The 27,725-nt window shown below is 44.7% G+C and overlaps 1 protein-coding gene across 2 annotated transcripts in view; it reads left to right on the forward strand.

Moving 5' to 3' along the window:
- GPALPP1 (GPALPP motifs containing 1) overlaps positions 1-27,725 on the forward strand; it is a 64,621-nt gene that overhangs the window by 15,287 nt on the left and 21,609 nt on the right. For both annotated transcript variants that reach the window (XM_069758257.1, XM_069758258.1), the window contains exons 2-4: positions 4,379-4,502; positions 24,138-24,245; positions 24,807-24,903. In XM_069758257.1, coding sequence (XP_069614358.1) covers positions 4,379-4,502; positions 24,138-24,245; positions 24,807-24,903 — 329 coding nt within the window. The remainder of the gene's footprint in view (positions 1-4,378; positions 4,503-24,137; positions 24,246-24,806; positions 24,904-27,725) is intronic.

Below are 27,725 nucleotides of genomic sequence, written 5' to 3' on the forward strand. Positions count from 1 at the left end.
TTTCCAAGTAAAAGAAGTAGGGGGAAGGGATTTAATATATACTTCTAAAAGGATCGGAGCATGGTCTGAAAGGGATATGACGTCTATTTTTGTAGATTTCACCAACTGGAGGTGGCAGGATTGAATTAGAAAATAGTCTAATCTGTGGTAATTGTTATGGGGTGGGGAGAAGAAAGTGAAATCTTTAGTTGTTGGGTGTAGCGTTCTCCATGGGTCAATTAAATTTAAAGATTGTAGATTGATATGAAGTTTCCTAAGTGCTTTTTGTGAAATAGAAGATTTTCCTTATGAAGAATCTATCAATGGATTGAAAGTGATATTGAAGTCGCCCCCCAGAATTATAATCCCTTCTTTAAATAGTTTGAGGGTGTTCAAAACATGACACAACCAACCAATTTGGTTCTGATTCGGGGCGTAGATGTTGCAAAGGGTGACTTTTGTGTTTGCTAATATACCTTTTAACATTATATATCTCCCATCAGCATCCGACAGAGTGTCTATCAAGGTGAAGGGAACATTTCTTTTGAATGCTATGCTAACTCCTCTTGAAGCAGTGGATCCAGTATTATGATACCATGTGGGGAATTGAGTTATCGACATATCTGGGGTCCTACCTTTTTTAAAATGAGTTTCTTGGAAAAATGCGATGCTAGAATTTTTAGATTGCAGAAATCTCAACAGTTGCCCTCTTTTCCTTGGGGAGCGCATGCCCTTCACATTGTAGGAAGCCAACACCAAGGTGGCTGCATTTGGAACACTACCGGTCATGAGTTATAAAATGAACTAGAGTGACATCTATACACGTGTGATGAGCAAACAATTTAAGCATAACAACAGCAAGAACAACTTGGGGGAAAGAGTATAACATATAACCAATACAGATCCCGTCTATGGCGGAGGCCGTGGCACGAAACATCCTCCTAATAAACAGACAGGACAGTCCATTGCAGGCGCACAAGCAGCAAACGGTATATTAATTTTACTTGTTAACAAATTCTAAAGTAGATTCTATAGTAAAGGCCATGTGGAAAGAAAGAAAAAGAAAATTAAAAAACTTTATCGACCTATTATACTTTTTGGATCTATCTCCGATCTAAAACATGGTAAAGAGATCGGATTTACCCAGCAAACCAAAATAAGGAGCAAAAGTGTTACACAATCTTCTCAAGGAGGGAGTTTCTTCTTAGGTCCAACCTTGCTCTGTTTCGGAGACTTGGCTGGAGACCACTCTCCCTGGTCCAGCAAAGGGCGGAGATTGGGAGGGACATCTAGCATCATGTCCATAGGCAGCCAAGAGGGGACAGCAACTGCCTCGATGTTGAACGTGGACCAAACTTTGGTGAGGTCATCTGGATGGCGGATTGTGACTTGCTTACCTCCTCCATATATAGCCAAACCGAAGGGAAATAACCACTTGTATAGTATCTTGTTTGTACGTAGAACATCCAGCAGGGGCTTCAGAACCCTTCATTTAGCGAGCGTCGAAGGTGCCAAGTCTTGATACAGTTGAATGGATGATCCTTAGTAGGATAAATTTTTGTTGTCTCTGGAGGCATTTAAAATGGCCGAAGTATCTAAATAGTTCAGAAGACCACATATCGCGTCTCTTGGGGGGTCCGTGAGTTTAGGATCTCCCACCCTAACACGAAAATAGACGACCCTGCAGATGACCTAGATTCCAGTGAGGAAGCTTCAGGAAGTGACACTACACAAATAGACTCTGGAGGTATCTCAAAATCCTTCCTTAAAAAAGCTCTAATTCAAGCAATGCGGAAGTCTCAGGCCTACGACAAGATATTCAACAAATTGGCAATAGGGTAGAATCTCTAGAAGCCACTCAGTCCTCCCTCATAAGTCATTCTAATAAAATTAAAGGGAACCTGTCACTCCGTTTTTTCAGATTGAGATAAAAATACTGTTAAATAGGGCCTGCGCTGTGCGTTACAATAGTGTATGTAGTGTACCCTGATTCCCCACCTATGCTGCGAAATACATTACCAAAGTCGCCGTTTTCGCCTGTCAATCAGGCTGGTCAGGTCAGGTGGTGACATCGCTGTTTCTTCCCCAGCTTACCGTTGGTGGCGTAGTGGTGTGCACATGTCCAAGTGCCGAATCCACTGCGCGCACGTGAAGAAACAGCGCGCGATCTGCGCTATTACCCTTGTCATCGGTGGGGGCGGCCATCTTCCTGGGGCCGCGTGTGCGCAGATGGAGTGCTCTGCTGCACGGGGCTTCAGGAAAATGGCCGCGGGATGCCGCACGTGCGCAGATGGAGATCGCGGCGGCCATTTCTCAGAGAGAGAGAGAAAAAAGAATTCCCGTTGACTTTGCATTGGGTTTTGTGTTTCGGTCGATCCCCGACTTTTCGCCAATTTCACTCGACTCGACTCTAGAGATAGTCGGGTTTCGCGAAACCCGACTCGACCCTAAAAAAAAGTAAAAGTCGCTCAACCCTAATTTTCACTTTTTTTGTTTGGGGGGGGGGGGATACATGTAAGCTCTAACTAAGCCAAGTAAAATATTTTGTCTGGTTTCATGGTATCCCATGATTAAAATTAATTTTCTCTGCTGGATGAGGCAAAAAAACAACACTATTGACCTTTTATATGGGCTATAATACTGCAGTCAGATGTGTAATGTGGTTAGCCAGCGCCCAAGGCAAGACAACTAGTGTACCCCAAACCCAAGAGTAACGCCTCCCTCAAAGCAAATAATATTACCCTTTAGAAAGTAATAATGCTATCTTTGTGCTATCCTTCACAAAGTGATAGTTTATACTCACCTAATCTGAACAATGGAGTCCTCTTTTCCCTGCACACAGAGCAGTCTGATGCTGGTGCCACAGTGCAGTCACTTCATTGTTCCACATGCATCTTGTGACCTGTTAAATTTCAGAAACCTTCCTACAGGAGGAAGAGTGTTGGGCAGGGAGCCTATTCCACCAACCTGTGGCCAACAGGCGGAAGTGTGTTGGGCAGGGAGCCAATTCCAGAAACCTGTGGCCTACAGGAAGGAGAGTGTTGGGCAGGGAGCCTATTCCAGCAACTTGTGGCCTACAGGAGGAAGAGTGTTAAGCAGGGAGCCTATTCCAGCAACTTGTGCCCTACAGGAGGAAGAGTGTTGGGCAGGGAGCCTATTCCAGCAACCTGTGGCCAATAGGAGGAAGAGTGTTGGGCAGGGAGCCTATTCCAGCAACTTGTGGCCTACAGGAGGAAGAGTGTTGGGCAGGGAGCCTATTCCAGCTACCTGTGGCCAATAGGAGGAAGAGTGTTGGGCAGGGAGCCAATTCCAGCAACCTGTGGCCTACAGGAGGAAGAGTGTTGGGCAGGGAGCCTATTCCAGCTACCTGTGGCCAATAGGAGGAAGAGTGTTGGGCAGGGAGCCTATTCCAGCAACCTGTGGCCTACAGGAGGAAGAGTGTTGGGCAGGGAGCCTATTCGAGCAACCTGTGGGCCTACAGGAGGAAGAGTGTTGGGCAGGGAGCCTATGGCTGCCACAGAATCCAACTGTATTTAGCATAATGTTGACACTGATACGGTCCAAGGTGGCACTTTTCTGGAGATTCGAATCACCTGGACAGAACTTAGGGGCATGTGCACTGCCCTGGATTTTTGACAATAGTGACGCCACTTGTTTGGGGTGTAAAAATTTCAAACAAAAAGTAAATGGTATTATTGTTAATGTTGCGCTCTTACAAATTTTGAGCTTGGATTAGCTGACCCTCCTCCTGGTTTGTCTTTTTTTTTTTCTCCATCCATACGTTTTTCAATAAAATATCAACATTTCGTGGAAATACACTACTATAAAAAAAAAGAAAAGCAAGTGTTAACCCATCCTTATTTGGCCATATTTCTCTGATCTGCTGTTCTTCTAATCTGAAGTTAGGCTAGGTTCACATCGCGTTAGGGCACTACTGCTATGTAACGGATCCTTTAACGCGTCGATAGACTTCAATTAGCGTAACGCATCCTAACGCATGTCAAAATCGGCATGCGTTAGTGATGGTCCGTTACTTTGTGGCGCACCTTCGAACACGAACTACTGCGATACGGCGAACGGAATCGTTCGCTGTACATTGAACCCTTGCTAACGCATGCCAACGCAATGCACCCATGCGTTAACACGATCGCAAAAAGTAAGACAATTTGGGACCCATCGTTAGCGCATCCGTTTAACGGATCCGTTAAACGGAATGCACTAACGCAATGTAAACCTATCCTTAGATAAACCTACTCTTGTATAGTGATAAAAGTTTGGATTAGTTGAAGGATCGGACATCGAGGTTCTATGGCCACATTTTGGGCGCCAAATGAGTGTCCATAAAAATAAATCAAAATGCTTTCATCACTGTTCTATTGACTTGGATTGTTCTGCACAGTTGCAGGTCCGGTGTTGCCTCCTGGATACAAGAGGATCCAAAGTTCAGATTCATCTGAGGTCAGTGATCAGGAGACATCACACAGCCACTGGCACCGTAAGGAGAGAAATGTGGCATCACAGAGGTGAGTTTAGGAAGAGATGGTTGTAAGCTTCCATGAACCACTGCTGATTTCCACCATATTGTTCTGGAATCTCTGGTCAGCTAAGTGATATCTGGGGACTCCACAAGCTCTATTGCCTGACCTCCTATTGCGCAGTGTAAAAGAACACGGCTACAATCTTGTAGCAAAGGTTTTTATTGCTTTTTTTTATATCCGATCATCTAGGACAGTGGTCTCAAACCCTTTTTTGCACCAGAGACCGGCTTCAAGCAAGACCATTGTTCCATGGCCTTGCAGGGTGGAGGTGGGGCAGGGATGAGGCTTTGGTCACATGGGGGCGGGGTTATGGAGGGAGTTGGAGTTTACTGCATAGTTATGATTTAATTATGACATTTATATAGGGCGGTAATGTCACTATGGGGACAGGCTTTGCAGCGTTGAGAATCTCCCTCCCCATGTGCTCACCCACCTATCGACTCTCTCTTTCCCCATGTGCTGACTTCTCCCGTCTGTGCTCTCGTCCCAGCGATGCTGTTGCTCTTCAAGGTTCTCATGTGCCCGTTGTTGTCTTCGACGTTGTGCCTTTGCGTCTTTCCTTTCATTGTCATTGGCGTACTTTATATGATGCCATGTTTGCGTTGATATTTGCTTTTTTGGTTTTCCCACAAACGAAAGTTCATTTTAACAATTGTCTGTGTCTGACCGTATACAGAACATACCACAGCTCCTGGGCAGCGGAGGAAGCAAAAGACAATATTGACATTACAGCCGATCACAGAGGATACATTTTGTGAGGTAAAATATTGTTTAAAAACAATCAGTGAAATATTTTACCTGACAAAAGAAATCCTCTGTGATTCCCTGCTGTAATGTCAGTATTGTCTTTTGCTTCCTCCCCTGCCCAGGAGATGTGGTATGCTCCTTACATGGTCAGACACAGACAGTTTTTAAAATTAACTTTCGTTCGTGGGAAAACCCCTTTAATGTCACCGTCTTCCTCTGCCTGTAGACACGTCGCGCATCTGCTGCCGGGATCAGCCGAATGATTCACTGCGCCTGCGTGAATTCCATAGTAAATCAGATCGCCACCATCTTCGAGCAGACAGTTAGCGGCGGTCACATTAAAACTGCGCATGCGCTCCTCCTGTACAAAGATGGCGGTGGTCAGTGAATAATTCGGCTGATCCTGGCGGCGGCGTGTTGGTGACGGTGTCCCGCTGGTGGTACCGCGCAAGAGGCTGCATATGGCGTGTGGGTGGGTGTGGTGCATACGGCATATACAATGTGTGTGGTGCGTACAGCGTATATAGTGTGTGTGGGTGTGGTGCTTACGGCATATACAGTCTGTGTGTGTAGTGTGTACGGCTTATACAGTGTGTGTGTGGTATTACGGTGTTCCGCCGGTGGTACCACGTAAGAGGCTGGTACCACCAGCAGTTTCCATATTGAGACACCCATCACTTGGGTGTCCCAATATGGAGGTCGGTGATCTTCCACCGCTTGGAATTTTGGGATCTGGACGGAACAGGATGTGAAGACATTACAAGGTAAGTATATATTAAGATGATGGTTCCACCTGTAAACCCACATATATAGTATGATAGCCCCACACATATAATCCCCTATATATAGTATGATGGCCTCGCATATATAATCCCCCATATATAGTATGATGGCCTCGCATATATAATCCCCCATATATAGTATGATGGCCCCACATATATAATCCCCCATATATAGTATGATGGCCTCGCATATATAATCCCCCATATATAGTATGATGGCCCCACATATATAATATATATAACCTTTCCCTTTAATGGTATGAACATCTCTGCTACTCGCTGTTATCTGCCGCCTCTAATCCTGCACTTTTCCCTTTAATGGGCCTGTTGACTGTATGCTAAATGCATTTGTTGCATTGTATTACTTACTGCTGTCCATCCATGCTGGGGTCACAGGAGATATTATTGTGTTCAAGGTGTTAGAGCATATGTTTGCAGCCAGGTCTAGTGCCTTTGATCTTGTAACCTCCCCCGGGGTGTTGGCCAATTGCTAATTTATCCCAAATAAGGACCCACAATCCCTCTCACCTGATCCTTTAGTCAGTCCTATAAATTTAGTAGCATCTTAAGGGGTGCACGCGTGTGGGGTCAGGCACGCGCATCTCTGCAGCAAAGCATACAGACGCCGCAGTTATTTCAACGGCAGTTAGTCAGGGCAGGAGTCAGGACCCCACTCTATGTTCAGTTTCTTCTGGGTGTGTCTTCCGAGTAAGCTCTTCTTATCACTTGGATCTAGCTTTTCTATTAACCTATCTTACTTCTTCGCCATGTTTACCTATGCCCCTACAGTGTTTGCTCCACTAGTCCTCTCTCTCCTTCGCTATCACAAATCCCAGCACTCTCTAACCTAATAATCATCTCCCCTTCCCTCTTACCTCCCCTGCTGACCTGCTCCTCAACCTCAAATCTGTCCAACAAACACATAAAACAAGTCGGCCACTCTCTTTCTCCCACCTGCTCTCTCTCTCTCTCTTTCTCCTCACTGCTGGAGACATATCTCCCATCACTGGACCCCCACATCTCATACCTCCCATTACTACTCCCTCCTATCACTCCCTATACAACATGAACTTCCGCAATCTTTCCAACATAAAACCCGTGCCCCTGACGCCCACCCCCCTGCTCCCTCTCTCTGGAGCACTCTGGAATGCCCGCTCAATCTGCAATAAGCTTCATGTGATTCACGACCTTTTTCTCTCCCGCAATCTTGCCTTCCTTGGCCTCACAGAAACATGGCTAACACCCTCTGACACCGCCTCCCCTGCTGCGCTGTGTTACGGAGGCCTCCACTTCACCCACACCCCTCGACCCGGCAACAAACATGGTGGAGGAGTGGGTCTTCTCCTTTCTTCAGACTGCACCTTTAACCCAATCCCACCTCTTCCCTCCCTTATCCTCCCCTCTTTTGAAGTCCATTCTGTCCGCATCTACTCTCCCTCCAACCTCCAAGTGGCCGTCATATACCGACCTCCGGGCCTGGCCACTGCCTTTATTGACCAATTTTCCACCTGGCTTCTTCACTTTCTCTCTGCTGACACTCCCACCATCATCATGGGTGACTTCAACATCCCCATTGATACCCTTCAGTCAACAGCCTCCAAACTTCTGTCCCTTACCTCATCCTTTGGACTTACTCAGTGGTCCTCCGCAGCCACCCACACGGATGGGCATACACTAGACCTGGTATTCACCCGTCTCTGCTCTCTATCTAACTTCACCACCTCCCCTCTCCCTCTATCCGACTACCATCTGCTCACCTTCTCATCCCTGTCCTCCTCACCAATCATCCATATCCAGCAACATGCGCACCCACGCAGAAACCTTGCACACCTAGACACCCACATACTCTCCGACTCCATCCTACCACTGGCATCCATATCCTCACTCCACGACACAGACAGTGCCGCTGCTTTCTACAATGCCACTCTCGCATCAGCTATTGACACGGTTGCCCCTCTCGTCCATGGCAGAGCGCGACGTATCAATAGACAACCTTGGCATAACACCACCAAAAAGCTAAGGCAAGTGTCCAGGGTTGCGGAGCGGCGTTGGAAGAGAACACACTCGCAAGACGACTTCACTGTATTCAAACAAGCAACACTCGCTTTTAAATCTGCACTCACCTCTGCTAAACAGGCCTACTTCTCAACCCTCGTATCTTCCCTATCCCACAACCCCAAACAGTTATTCAATACATTTAACTCCCTCCTCCGCCCCCCACTGCCCCCTCCAACCTCCCTCATCTCTGCTGAGGACTTTGCCACACACTTTAAAAATAAGATCGACCAGACAAGGCAAGACTTTATTGTTCAACCACCACAACCCCTTTGTATACCAGACCAATGCCCAAACCCCATAACCTCCCTATCCAACATCACTGAAGGGGGACTTAATTGTCTCCTCTCCAAATCCCACCTCACCACCTGTGCGCTCGACCCCATCCCATCCCACCTCCTCCCCAACCTCACCACCACACTTACCCCATCCCTAACCCACCTCTTCAACCTATCACTAACTTCTGGCACCTTCCCCTCTGCGTTCAAACATGCCACAATCACGCCTATCCTTAAAAAGCCAACCCTCGATCCAACTGCTATGTCCAGCTATCGCCCAATATCGCTGCTCCCATTTGCTTCCAAACTCCTGGAGCAGCACGTCCATGCTGAACTCTCCTCCCACCTCTCATCTAACTTGTTGTACGACAATCTACAATCTGGTTTCCGCCCCCATCACTCAACTGAGACTGCCCTGACCAAAATCACTAACGACCTACTTACCGCCAAAGCTACTGGACAATACTCTGTACTCCTCCTTCTAGACCTGTCCTCTGCTTTCGACACAGTTGACCACTGCCTCCTTTGGCATCAAAGACCTCGCCCTATCCTGGATCGCCTCGTACCTTTCCAACCGCACATTCAGCGTCTCCCACTCCCATACTACCTCCTCATCCCACCCTCTCTCTGTTGGAGTCCCCCAAGGCTCTGTTCTAGGACCCCTACTCTTCTCAATCTATACACTTGGCTTGGGACAACTCATAAAGTCCCATGGATTCCAGTACCACCTCTATGCTGACGACACTCAGATCTACCTCTCTGGCCCAGACGTCACCGCTCTGCTGTCCAGAATCCCAGAGTGCCTATCAGCCATATCCTCCTTCTTCTCCTCTCGCTTCCTCAAAGTCAATGTGGACAAATCTGAACTCATCATCTTTCCTCCATCCCACAAATCTTCCTTACCTGACCTATCTATCGCAGTCAATGACATCATGCTTTCCCCTGTACCCGAAGTCCGCTGCCTCGGAGTAACCTTCGACTCTGCCCTGTCCTTCAAACCACACATCCAAACTCTTTCCACCTCCTGTCGCCTCCAGCTCAAAAATATCTCCAGGATCCGTTCTTTCCTCAACCCCCAATCTACTAAAATGCTTGTGCACGCCCTCATCATTTCCCGCCTTGACTACTGCAGCATTCTTTTCTGTGGCCTCCCTGCTAACACCCTTGCACCTCTCCAGTCCATCCTTAACTCTGCTGCCCGACTAATCCATCTCTCTCCTCGCTACTCCTCCGCTTCCCCCCTCTGCAAATCTCTTCACTGGCTCCCATTCCCTCAGCGTATCCAGTTCAAATTGCTAATATTGACCTACAAAGCCATCCACAACCTGTCTCCTCCATATATCTCGGAACTAATCTCTCGATATCTTCCCTCACGTGATCTCCGGTCCTCCCAAGACCTCCTTCTCTCCTCCACACTTATTCGCTCCTCATCCAATCGCCTCCAAGACTTCTCCCGAATATCCCCCATCCTCTGGACCTCTCTGCCCCAACACGTCCGACTATCACCCACAGTCGGATCCTTCAGACGGAACCTGAAAACTCATCTCTTCAGGAAAGCCTACAGCCTGCACTGACACCGCTGCTGCCTCATCACTATCGGAGCTACCGCCTCACCAACACCGGAGCTACCGCCTCACCAACACCGGAGCTACCGCCTCACCAACACCGGAGCTCCTGCAACCCTCAACCTACTGTCTCCTTCTCCATAATCCTGTAGAATGTAAGCCCGCAAGGGCAGGGTCCTCGCCCCTCTGTATCAGTCCGTCATTGTTAGTTTGTTTACTGTATGTGATATTTGTAACTTGTATGTAACCCCTTCTCATGTACAGCACCATGGAATCAATGGTGCTATATAAATAAATAATAATAATAATATATAGTATGATGGCCCCACATATATAATCCCCCATATATAGTATGATAGCCCTCACATATAATTCCCCCATATATAGTATGATGGCCCCACATATATAATCCACCATATATAGCATGATGGCCCCACATATATAATCCCCCATATATAGTATGATGGCCCCACACATATAACCCTCACATACAGTGGTAAAAAAAAAGTATTTAGTCAGCGACCAATTGTGCATGTTCTCCCACTTAAAAAGATGAGAGAGGCCTGTAATTGACATCATAGGTAGACCACAACTATGAGAGTCAAAATGAGAAAACAAATCCAGAAAATGACCTTGTCTGATTTTCTGGCAATATTTATTTTGCAAATTATGGTGGAAAATAAGTATTTAGTCACCTAAAAACATGCAAGATTTCTGGCTCCCACAGACCTGTAACTTCTTCTTTAAGAGACTCCTCTGTCCTTCACCCATTACCTGTAGTAATGGCACCTGTTTGAACTTATCTGTAAAAAAAAAAGACACCTGTGCACAACCTCAAACAGTCACACTCTAAACTCCACTATGGTGAAGACCAAAGAGCTGTCGAAGGACACCAGAAACAAAATTGTTGTCCTGCACCAGCCTGGGAAGACTGAATCTGCAATAGGCAAGCAGTGTGGTGTGATGAAATCAACTGTGAGAGCAATAATAAGAAAATGGAATACATACAAGACTACTGATAATCTCCCTCGATCTAAGGCTAAACGCAAGATCTCACCCTGTGAAGTCAAAATGATCACTAGAACGGTGAGCGAAAATCCAAGAACCACACGGGGGGGATCTAGTGAATGACCTTCATAGAGCTGGGACCACCATAACAAAGGTGTCCATCAGTAACACACTATGCCACCAGGGACTCAGATCCTGCAATGCCAGACGTGTCCCCCTGCTTAAGCCAGTACATGTCCGGGCCCGTCTGAAGTTTGCTAGAGAGCATTTGGATTATCCATAAGAGTATTGGGAGAGTGTCATATGGCCTGATGAAACCCAATTAGAACTGTTTGGTAGAAACAAAACTCGGCATGTTTGGAGGAGACAGAATGCTGAGTTGTATCCAAAGAATACCATACCTACTGTGAAGCATGGGGATGGCAACATCATGCTTTGGGGCTGTTTCTCTGCAATGGGACCAGGATGGCTGTTCCATGTACATGAAAGGATGAATGGGGCCATGTTTCCTGAGCTTTTGAGTGCAAACCTCCTTTCATCAGCAAGGGCATTGAAGTTGAAACATGGATGGGTCTTTCAGCATGCTAATGATCCCAAGCACCCCGCCAGGGCAACAAAGGAGTGGCTTCCTAAGAAGCATATGTAGGTCCTGGAGTGGCCTAGAGAGTCTCCAGATCTCAACCCCATAGAAAACCTTTGGAGGGAATTGAAAGTCCGTGTTGACCAGCGACAGGCCCAAAACATCACTGCTCTAGAGGAGATCTAAATGGAGGAATGGGCCAACATACCACCAACAGTGTGTGCCAACCTTGTGAAGACTTAGAGAAAACGTGTGACCACTGTCATTGCCAAGAAAGGATATATAACAACATATAATCCCTCATATATAGTATAATGGCCCCACATATACACTGCTCAAAAAAAATAAAGGGAACACTAAAATACCACATCCTAGATATCACTGAATGAAATATTTCAGTTGCAAAACTTTATTCATTACATAGTGGAATGTGTTGAGAACAATAAAACATAAAAATGATCAATGTAAATCAAAACTGATATCCAATGGAGGTCTGGATTTGGAATGATACTCAAAATCAAAGTGGATAATCAAATTAAAGGCTGGTCCAACTTCAGTGGAAATGCCTCAAGACAAGGAAATTATGTTCTGTTGTGTGTGTGTGGCCTCCACGTGCCTGTATGACATCCCCACAACACCTGGGTATTCTCCTGCATTAGGAGGAAGCCAGGGCCAACCGCGCCAGCATATGGTCTCACATGGGGCCTGAGGATCTCATCTCTGTACCTAATGGCAGTAGGCTAACTCTGGCGAGCACATGGAGGGCTGTGCGGCCCTCCAAAGAAATGCCACTCGACACCATTACTGACCCTGTGATGTCCTTTCTTGTCCAACCTCCTCTTTTAAATTTGTCCAACCCACACTCCATTACGCACAGATAGATAGATAGCTAGACAGACTGATAGCTAGACAGACTGATGATAGCTAGACAGACTGATGATCGCTAGACAGACTGATGATAGCTAGACAGACTGATGATAGCTAGACAGACTGATGATAGCTAGACAGACTGATAGCTAGACAGATAGATAGATATGGGATAGGCAAATAGATCTATAGATAATATCTATCAATCTATGTATACATCTATCTCATTCCTTCTATCTATCTCATTCCTTCTATCTATCTCATTCCTTCTATCTATCTCATTTCTTTTATCTATAGATAGATAGAAGGAATGAGATAGAAGGAATGAGAGATAGAAAAAAGGAATGAGATAAATAGATCTATATTTACATAAATATATCTATTCATATATCCATCTATAGATAAATCTATGGATAGATGTAGATAGATATATGTATAGTTAGATAGATATATCTAAGTATCTATAGATATATCTGTCTACCTATAATTAGATCTATAGATACATAGATAGATCTATAGATATATATAGATAGATAGATCCATAGATATATCCAGAAATATCCATCTATAGATATATATAATAGCAAGGCCGATGTTTATTAATGAACAATATGTTTAATTTTGATAAAAAAAATGGCGTGGGCTCCCGCACAATTTTCTGCGCCAGAGGGGGAAAGCCGACGGGCGGGGGCCAATATTTGTAGCCTGGGAAGAGGATAATACCCATGGCCCCTTCCCAGGCTATGAATATCAGCCCGCAGCTGTCTGCGCAGCCTTTACTGGCCATTAAAATAGGGGGACCCCCCTCAAAAAATGGTGTGGGGTCCCCCTATACGCGGGCTGATTTTCATAGCTGAGAGGGGCCATGGATTTACCCCCCCCCCCTCCCGGCTATAAATACCTGCCGCCCCTGTAAGATGCGCCAATTCAGGCACTCAGCCCCTCTCTTCCCACTCGCTTGTAGCGTTGGGATATGTGGTGATAAGGGGTTAATGTCACCTTGCTAATGTAAAGGTGACATTAAGCCCGGTTAGTAATGGAGAGGCGTCAATAAGACGCCTATCCATTACTAATCCTATAGTAGTGAAAGAGTTAAAAAAAAAAAAAAAAAAACACAGCCAGAAAAAAGTATTTTAATATTCTTAATTTCACCATACTTACCATACTCGATTGCCTGCAAAAAATTTAAAATAATAAACCAACCATGTACTCTGTCTGACGCAGTCCAATTGATAACGAGTGTCCCATGACTATCTCCCCCACAGAACCGTGACATCGGGTGATGTCGGTGCTCTATAGGCCTCCAGTGACACACTGACAGGAGACAATGGCTCCTGCAGTGCATCACTGAAGAGGTTACCTGAGTTCATTGGTCTCACTTTATGGCAAAGCTGCGTGGGAATTTTCCCACACAGCAGTGCTACAAGTGAGAGTAGGAACTATTTCTCACAGAGGCGGAGGGATACAGTGCAGGATACCTCCCGTCATTGTATCCTGGAACCCCTGGAGAGCGTTCGCATCATCTGATGTGACAGCTCTCCACGGGAGATCGTCGTGGGACACTCATATTAATTGGATATCTGCGGACACAGGAGTATATTGTTTGTTTATTATTTTAATATTTTTTTACAGGTGAGCAATGGCTTTGGGGATCAAGGTGATGGTGAATATGCACTGTATGTTGTATGCACTGTATGTTGTATGTACTGTATGTTGTATGTGCTGTATGTCATATGCTGTATGTACTGTTATATGTACTGTATGTCATATGTTGTATGTACTGTTATACAGTATGTGCTATATGTTGTATGTGCTATATGTTGTATGTTCTGTTGTATCTTGTCCGTACTGTGTCATATGTTGTATGTACTGTATGTCATATGTTCTATGTATTGTATGTTATATGTTGTATGTATTGTATGTTCTGTATGTTATGTTGTATGTACTGTTATATGTGCTGTATGTTATATGTTGTATGTGCTATATATTGTATGTTCTGTTGTATGTACTGTATATTGTATGTTGCACTGTTGTATGTACTGTATGTCATATGTTATGTACAGTTGTATGTTCTGTTGTATGTACTGTAGTATATGTTGTACGAACTGTTGTATGTACTGTATGTTGTATGTACTCTGTTGTATGTACTGTATGTCTTATGTTGTACTGTTGTATGTACTGTATGTATGTACTGTATATATACAGTACAGGGCAAAAGGTTGGACACACCTTCTCATTTAAAGATTTTCTGTATTTTCAATACTATGTAAATTGTAAATTCACACTGAAGGCATCAAAACTATGAATTAACATATGTGGAATTATATACTTAACAAAAAAGTGTGAAACAACTGAAAATATGTCTTTTAGTCTAGGTTCCTCAAAGTAGCCACCTTTTGCTTTGATGACTGCTTTGTACACTCCTGGCATTCTCTTGATGAGCTTCAAGAGGTAGTCACCGGAAAGGGTTTTCACTTCACAAGTGTGCCCTGTCAGGTTTAATAAGTGGGATTTCTTGCCTTATAAATGGGGTTGGGACCATCAGTTGTGTTGTGCAGAAGTCTGGTGGATACACAGCTGGTAGTCCCACTGAATAGACAGTTAGCTGCTTTTTTCTTGCCATAATACAAATTCTAAGTAAAGAAAAACGAGTGGCTATCATTACTTTAAGAAATGAAGGTCAGTCAGTCCGAAATATTGGGAAAACTTTGAAAGTGTCCCGAAGTGCAGTTGCAAAAACAATCAAGTGCTACAAAGAAACTGGCTCACATGAGGACCGCCCCAGGAAAGGAAGACCAAGAGTCACCTCTGCTTCTGGGGATAAGTTTATCTGAGTCACCAGCCTCAGAAATCAAAGGTTAACAGCAGCTCAGATTAGAGACAAGGTCAATGCAGCACAGAGTTCTAGTAGCAGACACATCTCTACAACAACTGTTAAGAGGAGACTTTGTGCAGCAGGCCTTCATAGTAGAATAGCTGGTAGGAAACAACTGCTAAGGACAGGCAACAAGCAGACGAGACTTGTTTGGGCTAAAGAACACAAGGAATGGGCATTAGACCAGTAGAAATCTGTGCTTTGGTCTGATGAGTCCAAATTTGAGATCTTTGGTTCCAAACACCGTGTCTTTGTGCAACGCAGAAAAGGTGAACGGATGGACTCTACATGCCTGGTTCCCACCATGAAGCATGAAGGAGGAGGTGTGGAGGTGCTTTGCTAGTGACACTGTTGGGGATTTAATCAAAATTGAAGGCATACTGAACCAGCATGGCTACCACAGCATCTTGCAGCGGCATGCTATTCCATCCCGTTTGCGTTTAGTTGGACCATCATTTATTTTTCAGCAGGACAATAACCCCAAACACACCTCCAGGCTGTGTAAGGGCTATTTGACCAAGAAGGAGAGTGATGGGGTGTTACACCAGATGACCTGGCCTCCACAGTCACCAGACCTGAACCCAATCGAGATGGTTTGGGGTGAGCTGGACCGCAGAGTGAAGGCAAAAGGGCCAACAAGTGCTAAGCATTTCTGGGATCTCCTTCAAGATTGTTGGAAGACCATTCCCGGTGACTACCTCTTGAAGCTCATCAAGAGAATGCCAACAGTGTGCAAAGCAGTCATCAAAGCAAAAGGTGGCTACTTTGAAGAACCTACAGTTGTGGCCAAAAGTATTGACACCCCTGCAGTTCTGTCAGATAATACTCGGTTTCTTCCTGAAAATGATTGCAAACACAAATTCTTTGCTATTATCTTCATTTACCGTATATACTCGAGTATAAGCCGAGATTTTCAGCCCAAATTTTTGGGCTGAAAGTGCCCCTCTCGGCTTATACTCGAGTCAAGGTGGGCGGCAGGGTCGGCGGGTGAGGGGGTGAGGGCGCTGAGGCATACTTACCTGCTTCCAGCGATCCTGGCGCTCCCCCTGCAGTCCCACGGTCTTCGGTGCTGCAGTTCTTCCTCTATCAGCGGTCACATGTGACCGCTCATTAGAGAAATAAATAGGCGGCTCCACCTCCCATAGGGGTGGAGCCGCCTATTCTTTTCTCTAATCAGCGGTAACGGTGACCGCTGATAGAGGAAAAAGCTGCTGCACCGAAGACAGCTGTCCGGGAGAAGGAGCCGGACGCCAGGACCAGGTAAGTATCGCATAGTCACCTGTCCACGTTCCAGCCGCCGGGCGCCGCTCCATCTTCCCGGCGTCTCTGCGCTCTGACTGTTCAGGTCAGAGGGCGCGATGACGCATATAGTGTGCGCGGCGCCCTCTGCCTGATCAGTCAGTGCAGAGACGCCGGGACCGGACGCCGAGAGCTGCAAGCAAGAGAGGTGAGTATGTGTTTTTTGTTTTTTTTTACTGCAGCAGCAGCAGCAGTGACAATGGCACAGCTTTCTATGGGGAAATATGAACGGTGCAGAGCACTATATGGGGCACAGCTATAGGGCAATAATGAACGGCGCAGAGCACTATATGGGGCACAGCTATAGGGCAATAATGAACGGCGCAGAGCACTATATGGGGCACAGCTATAGGGCAATAATGAACGGTGCAGAGCACTATATGGGGCAATAATGAACGGTGCAGAGCACTATATGGGGCACAGCTATGGGGCAATAATGAACGGTTCAGAGCACTATATGGGGCACAGCTATAGGGCAATAATGAACGTCGCAGAGCACTATATGGGGCAGAGCTATAGGGCAATAATGAACGGTGCAGAGCACTATATGGGGCAATAATGAACAGTGCAGAGCACTATATGGCACAGCTATGGGGAAATAATGAACGGTGCAGAGCACTACATGGCACAGCTATGGGGAAATAATGAACGGTGCAGAGCACTATATGGCACAGCTATGGGGAAATAATGATCTATTTTTATTATTGAAATTCACCGGTAAATGCTGCATTTCCTGTTATGAATAGGTAATTCAGAACCACAATGGACCTTGAAGTTCAGAGCACACAAAGTGACCTGACAATAACCAAAAGACATAAGACGAGCTCTGAGACGTGGGAACTCTGCTGACCGCAATTCCTAATACTATCCAACCACACTAGAGGCAGCCGTGGATTGCGCCTAACGCTCCCTATGCAACTCGGCACAGCCTGAGAAACTAGCTAGGCCTAAGAAGGAAAAATAAGCCTACCTTGCCTCAGAGAAATACCCCAAAGGAAAAGGCAGCCCCCCACATATAATGACTGTGAGTAGAGATGAAAATACAAACGCAGAGATGAAATAGATTTAGCAAAGTGAGGCCCAACTTACTGAACAGACCGAGGATAGAAAAGATTGCTTTGCGGTCAACACAAAACCCTACAAACAACCACGCAGAGGGGCAAAAAGACCCTCCGCACCGACTAACGGTACGGAGGTGCTCCCTCTGCGTCCCAGAGCTTCCAGCAAGCAAGAAAAACCAATTAAGCAAGCTGGACAGAAAAAATAGCAAACAAAAATAACACAAGCAAAACTTAGCTTATGCAGGAAAACAGGCCACAGGAACGATCCAGGAGGAAGCAAGACCAATACTAGAACATTGACTGGAGGCCAGGAGCAAAGCACTAGGTGGAGTTAAATAGAGCAGCACCTAACGACTTCACCACATCACCTGAGGAAGGAAACTCAGAAGCCGCAGTACCACTTGTGACCACAGGAGGGAGCTCTGCCACAGAATTCACAACAATTTCCACCCTAGGCTTATACTCGAGTCAATAAGTTTTCCCAGTTTTTTGTGGCAAAATTAGGGGGGTCGGCTTATACTCGGGTCGGCTTATACTCGAGTATATACGGTAATTTGTCTATAATTCCACACCAAACATAAAAAAGGGGGTGGACAAAAGTATCGGCACTGTTCGAAAAATCATGCGATGCTTCTCTAATTTGTGTAATTAACAGCACCTGTAACTTACCTGTGTCACCTAACAGGTGTTGGCAATAACTAAATCACACCTGCAGCCAGTTGACATGGATTAAAGTTGACTCAACCTCTGTCCTGTGTCCTTGTGTGTACCACATTGAGCATGGAGAAAAGAAAGAAGACCAAAGAACTGTCTGAGGACTTGAGAAACCAAATTGTGAGGAAGCATTTTTATAGTGAAAAAACGCAATAAATCTAGAACGTGTGCACACAGCCCAAATGACAAGGTGTCCAAACTTTTGCTCTGTACTATATATATCTACTATATAATTGTCTAAGGGTCACTTCCGTCTGTATGTCTGTCCTTCTGTCTGTCACGGATATTCATTGGTCGCGGCTTCTGTCTGTCATGGAATCCAAGCCGCTGATTGGTCGTGGCAAAACGCCCACGACCATTGCCGCGACCAATCAGCGACGGGCGCAGTCCGGCGGCAACATGGCCGCTCCTTCCCGCAGTCAGTACCCGCTCCGTACTCCCCTCCAGTCAGCGCTCACACCGGGTTAATGGCAGCGCTAATGGACCGCGTTATGCCGCGGTGTAACGCACTCCATTAACACTGCTATTAACCCTGTGTGACCAACTTTTTTGCTATTGAGGCTGCCTATGCAGCCTCAATAGTAAAAAGATCTAATGTTAAAAATTTAAAATAAATTAAAAAATCATCATATACTCACATTCCGGCGCCTTTCCCGCTCCTCGCGATGCTGTGGTGACCGCTCCATGCAAGCGGCAGGTTTCGGTGGCAAGGATGTTATGCGACAAGGACCTGCCATGACGTCACGGTCATGTGACTGCGGCGTCATCATAGGTCCTGCGCCCATACCAACCCTGGGACCGGAAGCTGCCGCGTGCACCATAGTATATAACACAGCCCACGCAGTATGTAACACTGGCCATGTAGTATATAGCAGCCACACATTATATAACACAGCCCACATAGTATATAACACAGCCCACGCAGTATGTAACACTGGCCACGCAGTATGTAACACTGGCCACGTAGTATATAGCAGCCACGCAGTATATAACACAGCCCACATAGTATATAACACAGCCCCCGCAGTATGTAACACTGGCCACGTAGTATATAGCAGCCACGCAGTATATACCACAGCCCACATAGTATATAGCAGTGTGGGCACCATATCCCTTTTATAAAAAAAATAATAAAAATAAAAAAAAAGTTATATACTCACCCTCCGGCGTCTAGTGAAGCTGTGTCGATTCGCGCGCGGCTGCTGCCAGCTTCCGTTCCCAGGATGCATTGCGAAATTACCCAGATGACTTAGCTGTCTCGCGAGACCGCTAAATCTTCTGGGTAATTTCGCAATGCATCTCTCATTAACCCTGTGTGAGCACTGACTGGAGGGGAGTATGGAGCGGGCGCCGGGCACTGACTGGATGGAAGTAGGGAGGGACTAATTCTCGGCCGGACTGTGGCCGTCGCTTGGTTGTGGCAGCCAGGACAGGCAGCTTGCGAGACCAATCAGCGACGCGGGATTTCCGTGCCGGAAGTTGCAGACAGACGGAAGTACCCCTTAGACAATTATATACAGTGGGGCAAAAAAGTATTTAGTCAGTCAGCAATAGTGCAAGTTCCACCACTTAAAAAGATGAGAGGCGTCTGTAATTTACATCATAGGTAGACCTCAACTATGGGAGACAAACTGAGAAAAAAAAATCCAGAAAATCACATTGTCTGTTTTATTAACATTTTATTTGCATATTATGGTGGAAAATAAGTATTTGGTCAGAAACAAAATTTCATCTCAATACTTTGTAATATATCCTTTGGTGGCAATGACAGAGGTCAAACATTTTCTGTAAGTCTTCACAAGGTTGCCACACACTGTTGTTGGTATGTTGGCCCATTCCTCCATGCAGATCTCCTCTAGAGCAGTGATGTTTTTGGCTTTTCGCTTGGCAACACGGACTTTCAACTCCCTCCAAAGGTTTTCTATAGGGTTGAGATCTGGAGACTGGCTAGGCCACTCCAGGACCTTGAAATGCTTCTTACGAAGCCACTCCTTCGTTGCCCTGGAGGTGTGCTTTGGATCATTGTCATGTTGAAAGACCCAGCCACGTTTCATCTTCAATGCCCTTGCTGATGGAAGGAGGTTTGCACTCAAAATCTCACGATACATGGCCCCATTCATTCTTTCATGTACCTGGATCAGTCGTCCTGGCCCCTTTGCAGAGAAACAGCCCCAAAGCATGATGTTTCCACCACCATGCTTTACAGTAGGTATGGTGTTTGATGGATGCAACTCCGTATTCTTTTTCCTCCAAACACGACAAGTTGTGTTTCTACCAAACAGTTCCAGTTTGGTTTCATCAGACCATAGGACATTCTCCCAAAACTCCTCTGGATCATCCAAATGCTCTCTAGCAAACTTTAGACGGGCCCGGACATGTACTGGCTTAAGCAGTGGGACACGTCTGGCACTGCAGGATCTGAGTCCATGGTGGCGTAGTGTGTTACTTATGGTAGGCCTTGTTACATTGGTCCCAGCTCTCTGCAGTTCATTCACTAGGTCCCCCCGCGTGGTTCTGGGATTTTTGCTCACAATTCTTGTGATCATTCTGACCCCACGGGGTGGGATTTTGCGTGGAGCCCCAGATCGAGGGAGATTATCAGTGGTCTTGTATGTCTTCCATTTTCTAATTATTGCTCCCACTGTTGATTTCTTCACTCCAAGCTGGTTGGCTATTGCAGATTCAGTCTTCCCAGCCTGGTGCAGGGCTACAATTTTGTTTCTGGTGTCCTTTGACAGCTCTTTGGTCTTCACCATAGTGGAGTTTGGAGTCAGACTGTTTGAGGGTGTGCACAGGTGTCTTTTTATACTGATAACAAGTTTAAACAGGTGCCATTGCTACAGGTAAAGAGTGGAGGAAAGAGGAGACTCTTAAAGAAGAAGTTACAGGTCTGTGGAAGCCAGAAATCTTGATTGTTTGTTTCTGACCAAATACTTATTTTCCACCATAATATGCAAATAAAATGTTAAAAAAACAGACAATGTGATTTTCTGGATTTTTTTTTCTCAGTTTGTCTCCCATAGTTGAGGTCTACCTATGATGTAAATTACAGACGCCTCTCATCTTTTTAAGTGGTGGAACTTGCACTATTGCTGACTGACTAAATACTTTTTTGCCCCACTGTGTATATATATGTATATATATATATATATATATATATATATATATATATATATATATATATATATATATATATATATATGTATGTATATATATATATATATATATATATATATATATATATATATATTTATACATATATTTCCTCTTGGTATCTATTTTGAACTGTGATTTCTGTTATGCTGTAATGTCTATTGTATGCTGTAATGTCTATTGTCTGTACAAGTCCCCTCTATAATCTGTAAAGCGCTGCGGAATATGTTGGCGCTATATAAATAAAATTATTATTTATATATATATATATATATATATATATATATATATATATACACACACACACATACTTTTTTTTTTTTTTTAATGATTCATTAACCCTCTTTGTAGAATTTTCGGTCCATTGGTCGGTCCTATCAGTGACTTGACTGACAGCTACATCTGTATGCGCCCTGATACAAAGAAATTACTGATGGGACCGCCCAGCGGACCAAAAATCCCACAAAGCGCAGAGGTTTAAATGAAGAAAATTTGGATATTGAATCTGTAGGAGAGTTTATACTTCTTTTCTTACTTATGGTAAGTTTTCTTTTAAAACCTTCCAAGAGCTATCTTGAATAGTGTTGAGCCACCCCCCTAGTGTTGGGGTTCGGTTCGTCGAATTGGGGCGTGTTCGACGAACACCGTCGAACCCCATTGAAACCAATGGCAGGCAAACACATAGAAAACACCTTAAAAGGTGTCCTAAAGCTGACAAACTGCTCATAAGACACAACAAACACATGGAAAAGTCACAACTACATATAGTCATGTGAAAAGAAAAGAGGTGGAGGAGTAAAAGGACGAGGAGACACAGATATAGGCATGTCATGCCCTTCTAAAATCAAGAAAGGCTGGAGTAAAAATCTAAAATCAGCCTACCAACACCCAGACGTCGTGACAAAAAAATGTAAAAAAGAAATATCTTTAGGTAGAATGGCAGGTCCATTCAGAACACTTTCCTTAGAAGACATAGTGGTACCCCCATTGAGAGTTGTGCCAAAAAAGGAACCCAATACATTCAGACTAATCCACCATTTGTTATATCCAAGGGCCAGGTCAGTAAACGACAACATCGACGCGTAACCAAGTACAGTGCTATATACTGTACCTCCTTTGACGAGGCAATCAGGCGGGTCAAGAAGTTGGGAAGGGGCACCCTAATGGCCAAAACAGACATTGAGGGGGCGTTCCGGTTACTACCTGTGCCTCCGAATAGTGTCCTCCCATTGGGCTGCTTATGTGAAGGAGCTTACTACATAGATCGCTGTTTGGCCATGGGGTGCTCCATATCCTGCTCACTATTTGAAGCATTTAGTTGCTTCCTCGAATGGGTCGTCATGGACATTTCTAAGGGGGCACATATTATCCATTACCTCGACGACTTCTTATGCCTGGGCCCAAAAGATTTGCCACAGTGTGAATACACCCGGTAGTCCACCTGTGAGATAGAGAAAGCTGGAGGGAGAGTGGACACCCCAGAGCCGAGGGGTTAGATTGAGAAAGAAAGAAGGCGGTGTAGCTCGCTTCTTGGGTGGGGTACGCTGCTGAGTAGCAGACACTGCTTCTAGGCCCAAAAGGATTTCCTGGGCTAGATGCAGTTAAAAATTAGTAATTAGATCTACAGGCGGTGTAGCTTGCTTCATGGGTGGGGTACTCTGTTGAGTAGCAGAAACTGCTACTAGGCCCAAAGGCCCAAAGTATTGCCTGGGCTAGATGCAGTTAAAAATTAGTATTTAGATAAACAGGCGGTGTATCTAGCTTCACAGGCGGGCTACTCCGCTTACGTGCAGACACTGCTACTAAGCCAAAAACGATTTACTGGGTTAGATGCAGTAAAAATTATTAGATACACAGGCGGTGTAGCTAGCTTCACAGGCAGGCTACTCAGATGAATACCAGACAATGTTACTAGCCCAAAAGGATTGGCTGAGCTAGATTACACTAAATGCTGTGACAAACACTTGCACAGCACTGGCACAGACCTGCCTGGCAAAAAGTGCTATGATCTGCTGTAACCTACCTTGAAAAGGGCTGATAATACAACTAGTCCTGACTCCCTTAACCTATCTCTCTCTATCTAACTGCAAATTCCCTCGCAATTCACACTCTTATACTGTATAGCGCCCACAGCAGCAGCGGTGCCGTCTAACACCAAGCTGCAGCAGTGAGGAAATGGTGGTGACGGGGCAAATGGCTGGTTCTTATAGGGCAAGGACATGTGACATACACAGCCAATGGCACATACCCTTGCTTGTGTGCATCACATGCACATTGCTGTGTGTGCGCACTGCTGATAGGCTGAGAGACTGCACCGCCCCACTGTAAATGCGGGGGGGAAAAATGGAGATCAGCGTTATTTCAGCACAGATCTATCCCCCCGCCCACTATACACTGAAACAGTCTATTAACAATGATAAACAGTTTTAATGTGCAAATCAAGTTAGGCTTTTGGTGAGCGAACAGAAACTCGAACAGAAACTCGAACAGACGAATTTTAAGCAAATTGTTCGAGTTCGTCGAACGACTCGAACACCGCCCAAAACAGCTTGACTTTGAAATTGGCGAACAGTTCGACCAGAACACCGCTCATCTCTAATCTTGAATTGATAAGAACTGAATTATTATAATTGCAGAAAACTAGAAACTCCACAAGATGATGAGGGTGGTGATGATGATGATGATGAATTTTTTGGGCCTGCCCTTCCACCAGGCTTTAAAAGACCGTCAGACTCCCCGGAAAGGTATGCCATTTAATTTATTTTTTTATTTGCTTTTTTTATCCTTATTTTTCCCATTTCTATGCTCTCATAGGTCTTTTTGGATGTTTTTAGTCTTACTTTTCGATTTTGTGAACTGTTGAGCAAACACCAGGGCAGTTTGTTGTGAGATGTTTCCAATAGTCATTCATGCTAGCAGAGGTTCTGTCCTTGGCATTGCGACAGCAGCCATTGATGCTTTTGATGTACCAAGCTGCAGTTTCCTGTAATTATACTGTGCCATAGCATAGAAATGTGTGCTTCATATCATAAATTGCAATCAGACATCAATTCTAAAGAACAGGGCAGACGGCGTTCGGCCTCTGATTTCCATGTTCCTTTATTGTTCAGCCAGGCTTTTATAATCTCAGCAAATCCAGATGATGGCTAAAAGTGTTCTCTGAACTCGCATCAATACTTTCTGCTTTTACACTCACTGCATCATTGCAAACATTTTAGAATATGAAATATTTGACAAATGATGTAATGGATCATAAATTATAATGTGCTTCTCCTTATCACTAACAGAGATGTGTTCTGTTTTAGACCAGTTATAGGTCCAGCTTTGCCACCTGGTTTCAAAAGACAAAATTCTGATAGCGATGATGGGTCTGATTCTAAGGGATCTTCAGATAAGTATAAGGTAATTGACAGCACTAGCTACAGTGATATGTAAATGTTTGTCCACCCCTTGTCAAAATTACTGCTATTATGAACAGTTAAGTAAGTTGAAGATGAAATAATCTCTAAAAGGCCTAAAGTTAAAGATGACACATTTCCTTTGTATTTTAGGCAAAAAAAAAAGTTTTCATTCTTTTACATTTTAAAAATTACAAAATAAGGAAAAAATGGCTGATGCAAAACTTTGGGCACCCTGCATGGTTAGTACTTAGTAACACCCATTTTGTAGGTATTACAGCTTGTAAACAATTTTTGTAGCCAGCCAAGAGAGTCTTTCAATTATTGTTTGAGGGATTTTCATCCATTGTTCCTTGGAAAATTCTTCCGGTTATGTGAGATTCCTGGGACGTCTTGCATCCCCTGCTATTTTGAGGTCTAGCCACAGATTTTCAATGATGTTCAGATAAGGGGACTGTGAGGGCCATTGTAAAACAGTCAGCTTTTAGGTAGTCTATTGCAGATTCTGACTTCTGTTTAGGATCATTATCCATTTGTAGAAGCCATCCTCTTTTCAACTTCACCTTTTTTACAGATGCGGTTATGTTTGCATTAAGAATTTGTTGAAATGTCATTGAATCCATTCTTTCTTCTACCTGTGAAATGTTCCCCTTGCCATTGGCTGCAACACAACCCCGAAGCATGATTGACCCACCCCCATTCTTAATGGTTAGCAAGATGTTCTTAACCTGAAATTCTGTACCCTTTTTTCTACACGCAAGCCTTTTGATCATTGTGGCCAAAGAGTTCTATTTTAACCTCATCGGTCCACAGGACTTGTTTCTAAAATGCATCAGGCTTGTTTAGATGTTCTTTTGCATACCTCTGACACTGAATTTTATAGTGAGGACACTGGAGAGGTTTTCTTCTGATGACTCTTCCATGAAGACCATACTTGTGCTGGTATCTCTGAACAGTAGAACAATGTACCACAACTCCAGAGTCTGCTAAATTTTTTGAAGGTCTTTTTCAACCAAGCAGGGATTCTAATTTCCTTCTCTAGCAATCCTATGAGCAGCTCTCACTGACATTTTTCTTATCTTCCAGACCTTATCTTGACCTCCACTGTTCCTGTTAACTGCTTTTTCTTAATTACCACATTTTTCAAACTATAAAACACACCTAGGTTTTAGAAGAGGAAAATAGAAAAAAAAAAACTGAAGCATAAAATTTGGTCATGAAGCACTGTTATAGGGGGTGGTTCTGCTGCTGACACTGCTACAGGGGTAATGTCCCCCAATTCTGTACTTATGTCCCCCATCCTGGTATATATATGTCCCCAATCCAGGTATACATGGCCCCCTCATCACCGTCCTGGCATACATGGCCTCCTCATCACCATCCTGGTATACATGGCCTCCTCATCACCATCCTGGTATACAGTCATGGACAAAAATTTTGAGAATGAGACAAATATTAATTTTTCCAAAGTCTACTGCTTCATTTTTTCTAATGGCAATTTGCATATACTCCTGAATGTCAGAGTGATCAGCTTAACAGCAATTACTGTACTTGCAAAGTCAATATTTGCCCAGAAAATGAACTTTAACCCCAAAAACACATTTCAACATCATTGCAGTCCTGCCTTAAAAGGAGCAGCTAACATCGTTTTAGTGATTGATCCATTAACACAGGTGTGGGTGTTGATGAGGACAGGGCTGGCGATCAATCAGTCATGATTAAGTAAGAATGACATCACTGGACACTTTAAAAGGAGGCTGGTGCTTGGTATCATTGTTTCTCTTCAGTTAACCATAGATATCTCTAAAGAAACACGTGCAGCCATCATTGCACTGCACAAAAATGGCCTAACAGGGAAGAGTATCGCAGCTACAAAGATTGCACCTCAGTCAACAATCTATCGCATCATCAAGAACTTCAAGGAGAGAGCTTCCATTGTTGTCAAAAAGGCTCCAGGGAGCCCAAGAAAGACCAGCAAGCGCCAGGACCGTATCTTAAAACTGTTTCAGCTGCGGGATCGGACTACCAGCAGTGCCAAGCTTGCTCAGGAATGGCAGCAGGCTGGTGTGAGTGCTTCTGCACGCACTGTGAGGCGGAGACTCTTTGAGCAAGGCCTGGTTTCAAGGAGGGCAGCAAAGAAGCCACTTCTCTCCATAAAAAACATCAGGGAACGACTGATATTCTGCAAAAGGTACAGGGAGTGGACTGCTGAGGACTGGGGCAAAGTCATTTTCTCTGATGAATCCCCTTTTCGATTGTTTGGGACATCTGGAAAACAGCTTATTCGGAGAAGAAGAGGTGAGCGCTACCACCAGTCTTGTCTCCTGCCAACTGTAAAGGATCCTGAAACCATTCATGTGTGGGGTTGCTTCTCAGCCAAGGGAATCGGCTCACTCACAGTCTTGCCTAAAAACACAGCCATGAATAAAGAATGGTACCAGAAAGTCCTCCAAGAGCAGTTTGGCGCCCAACAATGCCTTTTCCAGCATGATGGAGCACCTTGCCGTAAAGCAAAGGTGATAACTAAATGGCTCATGGAACAAAACATAGAGATTTTGGGTCCATGGCCTGGAAACTCCCCAGATCTTAATCCCATTGAGAACTTGTGGTCAATCATCAAGAGACGGGTGGACAAGCAAAAACCAACATATTCTGGCAAAATGCAAGCATTGATTATGCAAGAATGGACTGCTATCAGTTAGGATTTGGTCCAGAAGTTGATTGAGAGCATGCCAGGGAGAATTTCAGAGGTCTTGAAGAAGGGTCAACACTGCAAATATTGACTTGCTGCATTAACTCATTCTAACTGTCAATATAACCTATTGC

Source organism: Ranitomeya imitator, chromosome 3 (genome assembly GCF_032444005.1).
Source record: "Ranitomeya imitator isolate aRanImi1 chromosome 3, aRanImi1.pri, whole genome shotgun sequence".
In the NCBI taxonomy this organism is placed as follows: Eukaryota; Metazoa; Chordata; class Amphibia; order Anura; family Dendrobatidae; genus Ranitomeya; species Ranitomeya imitator.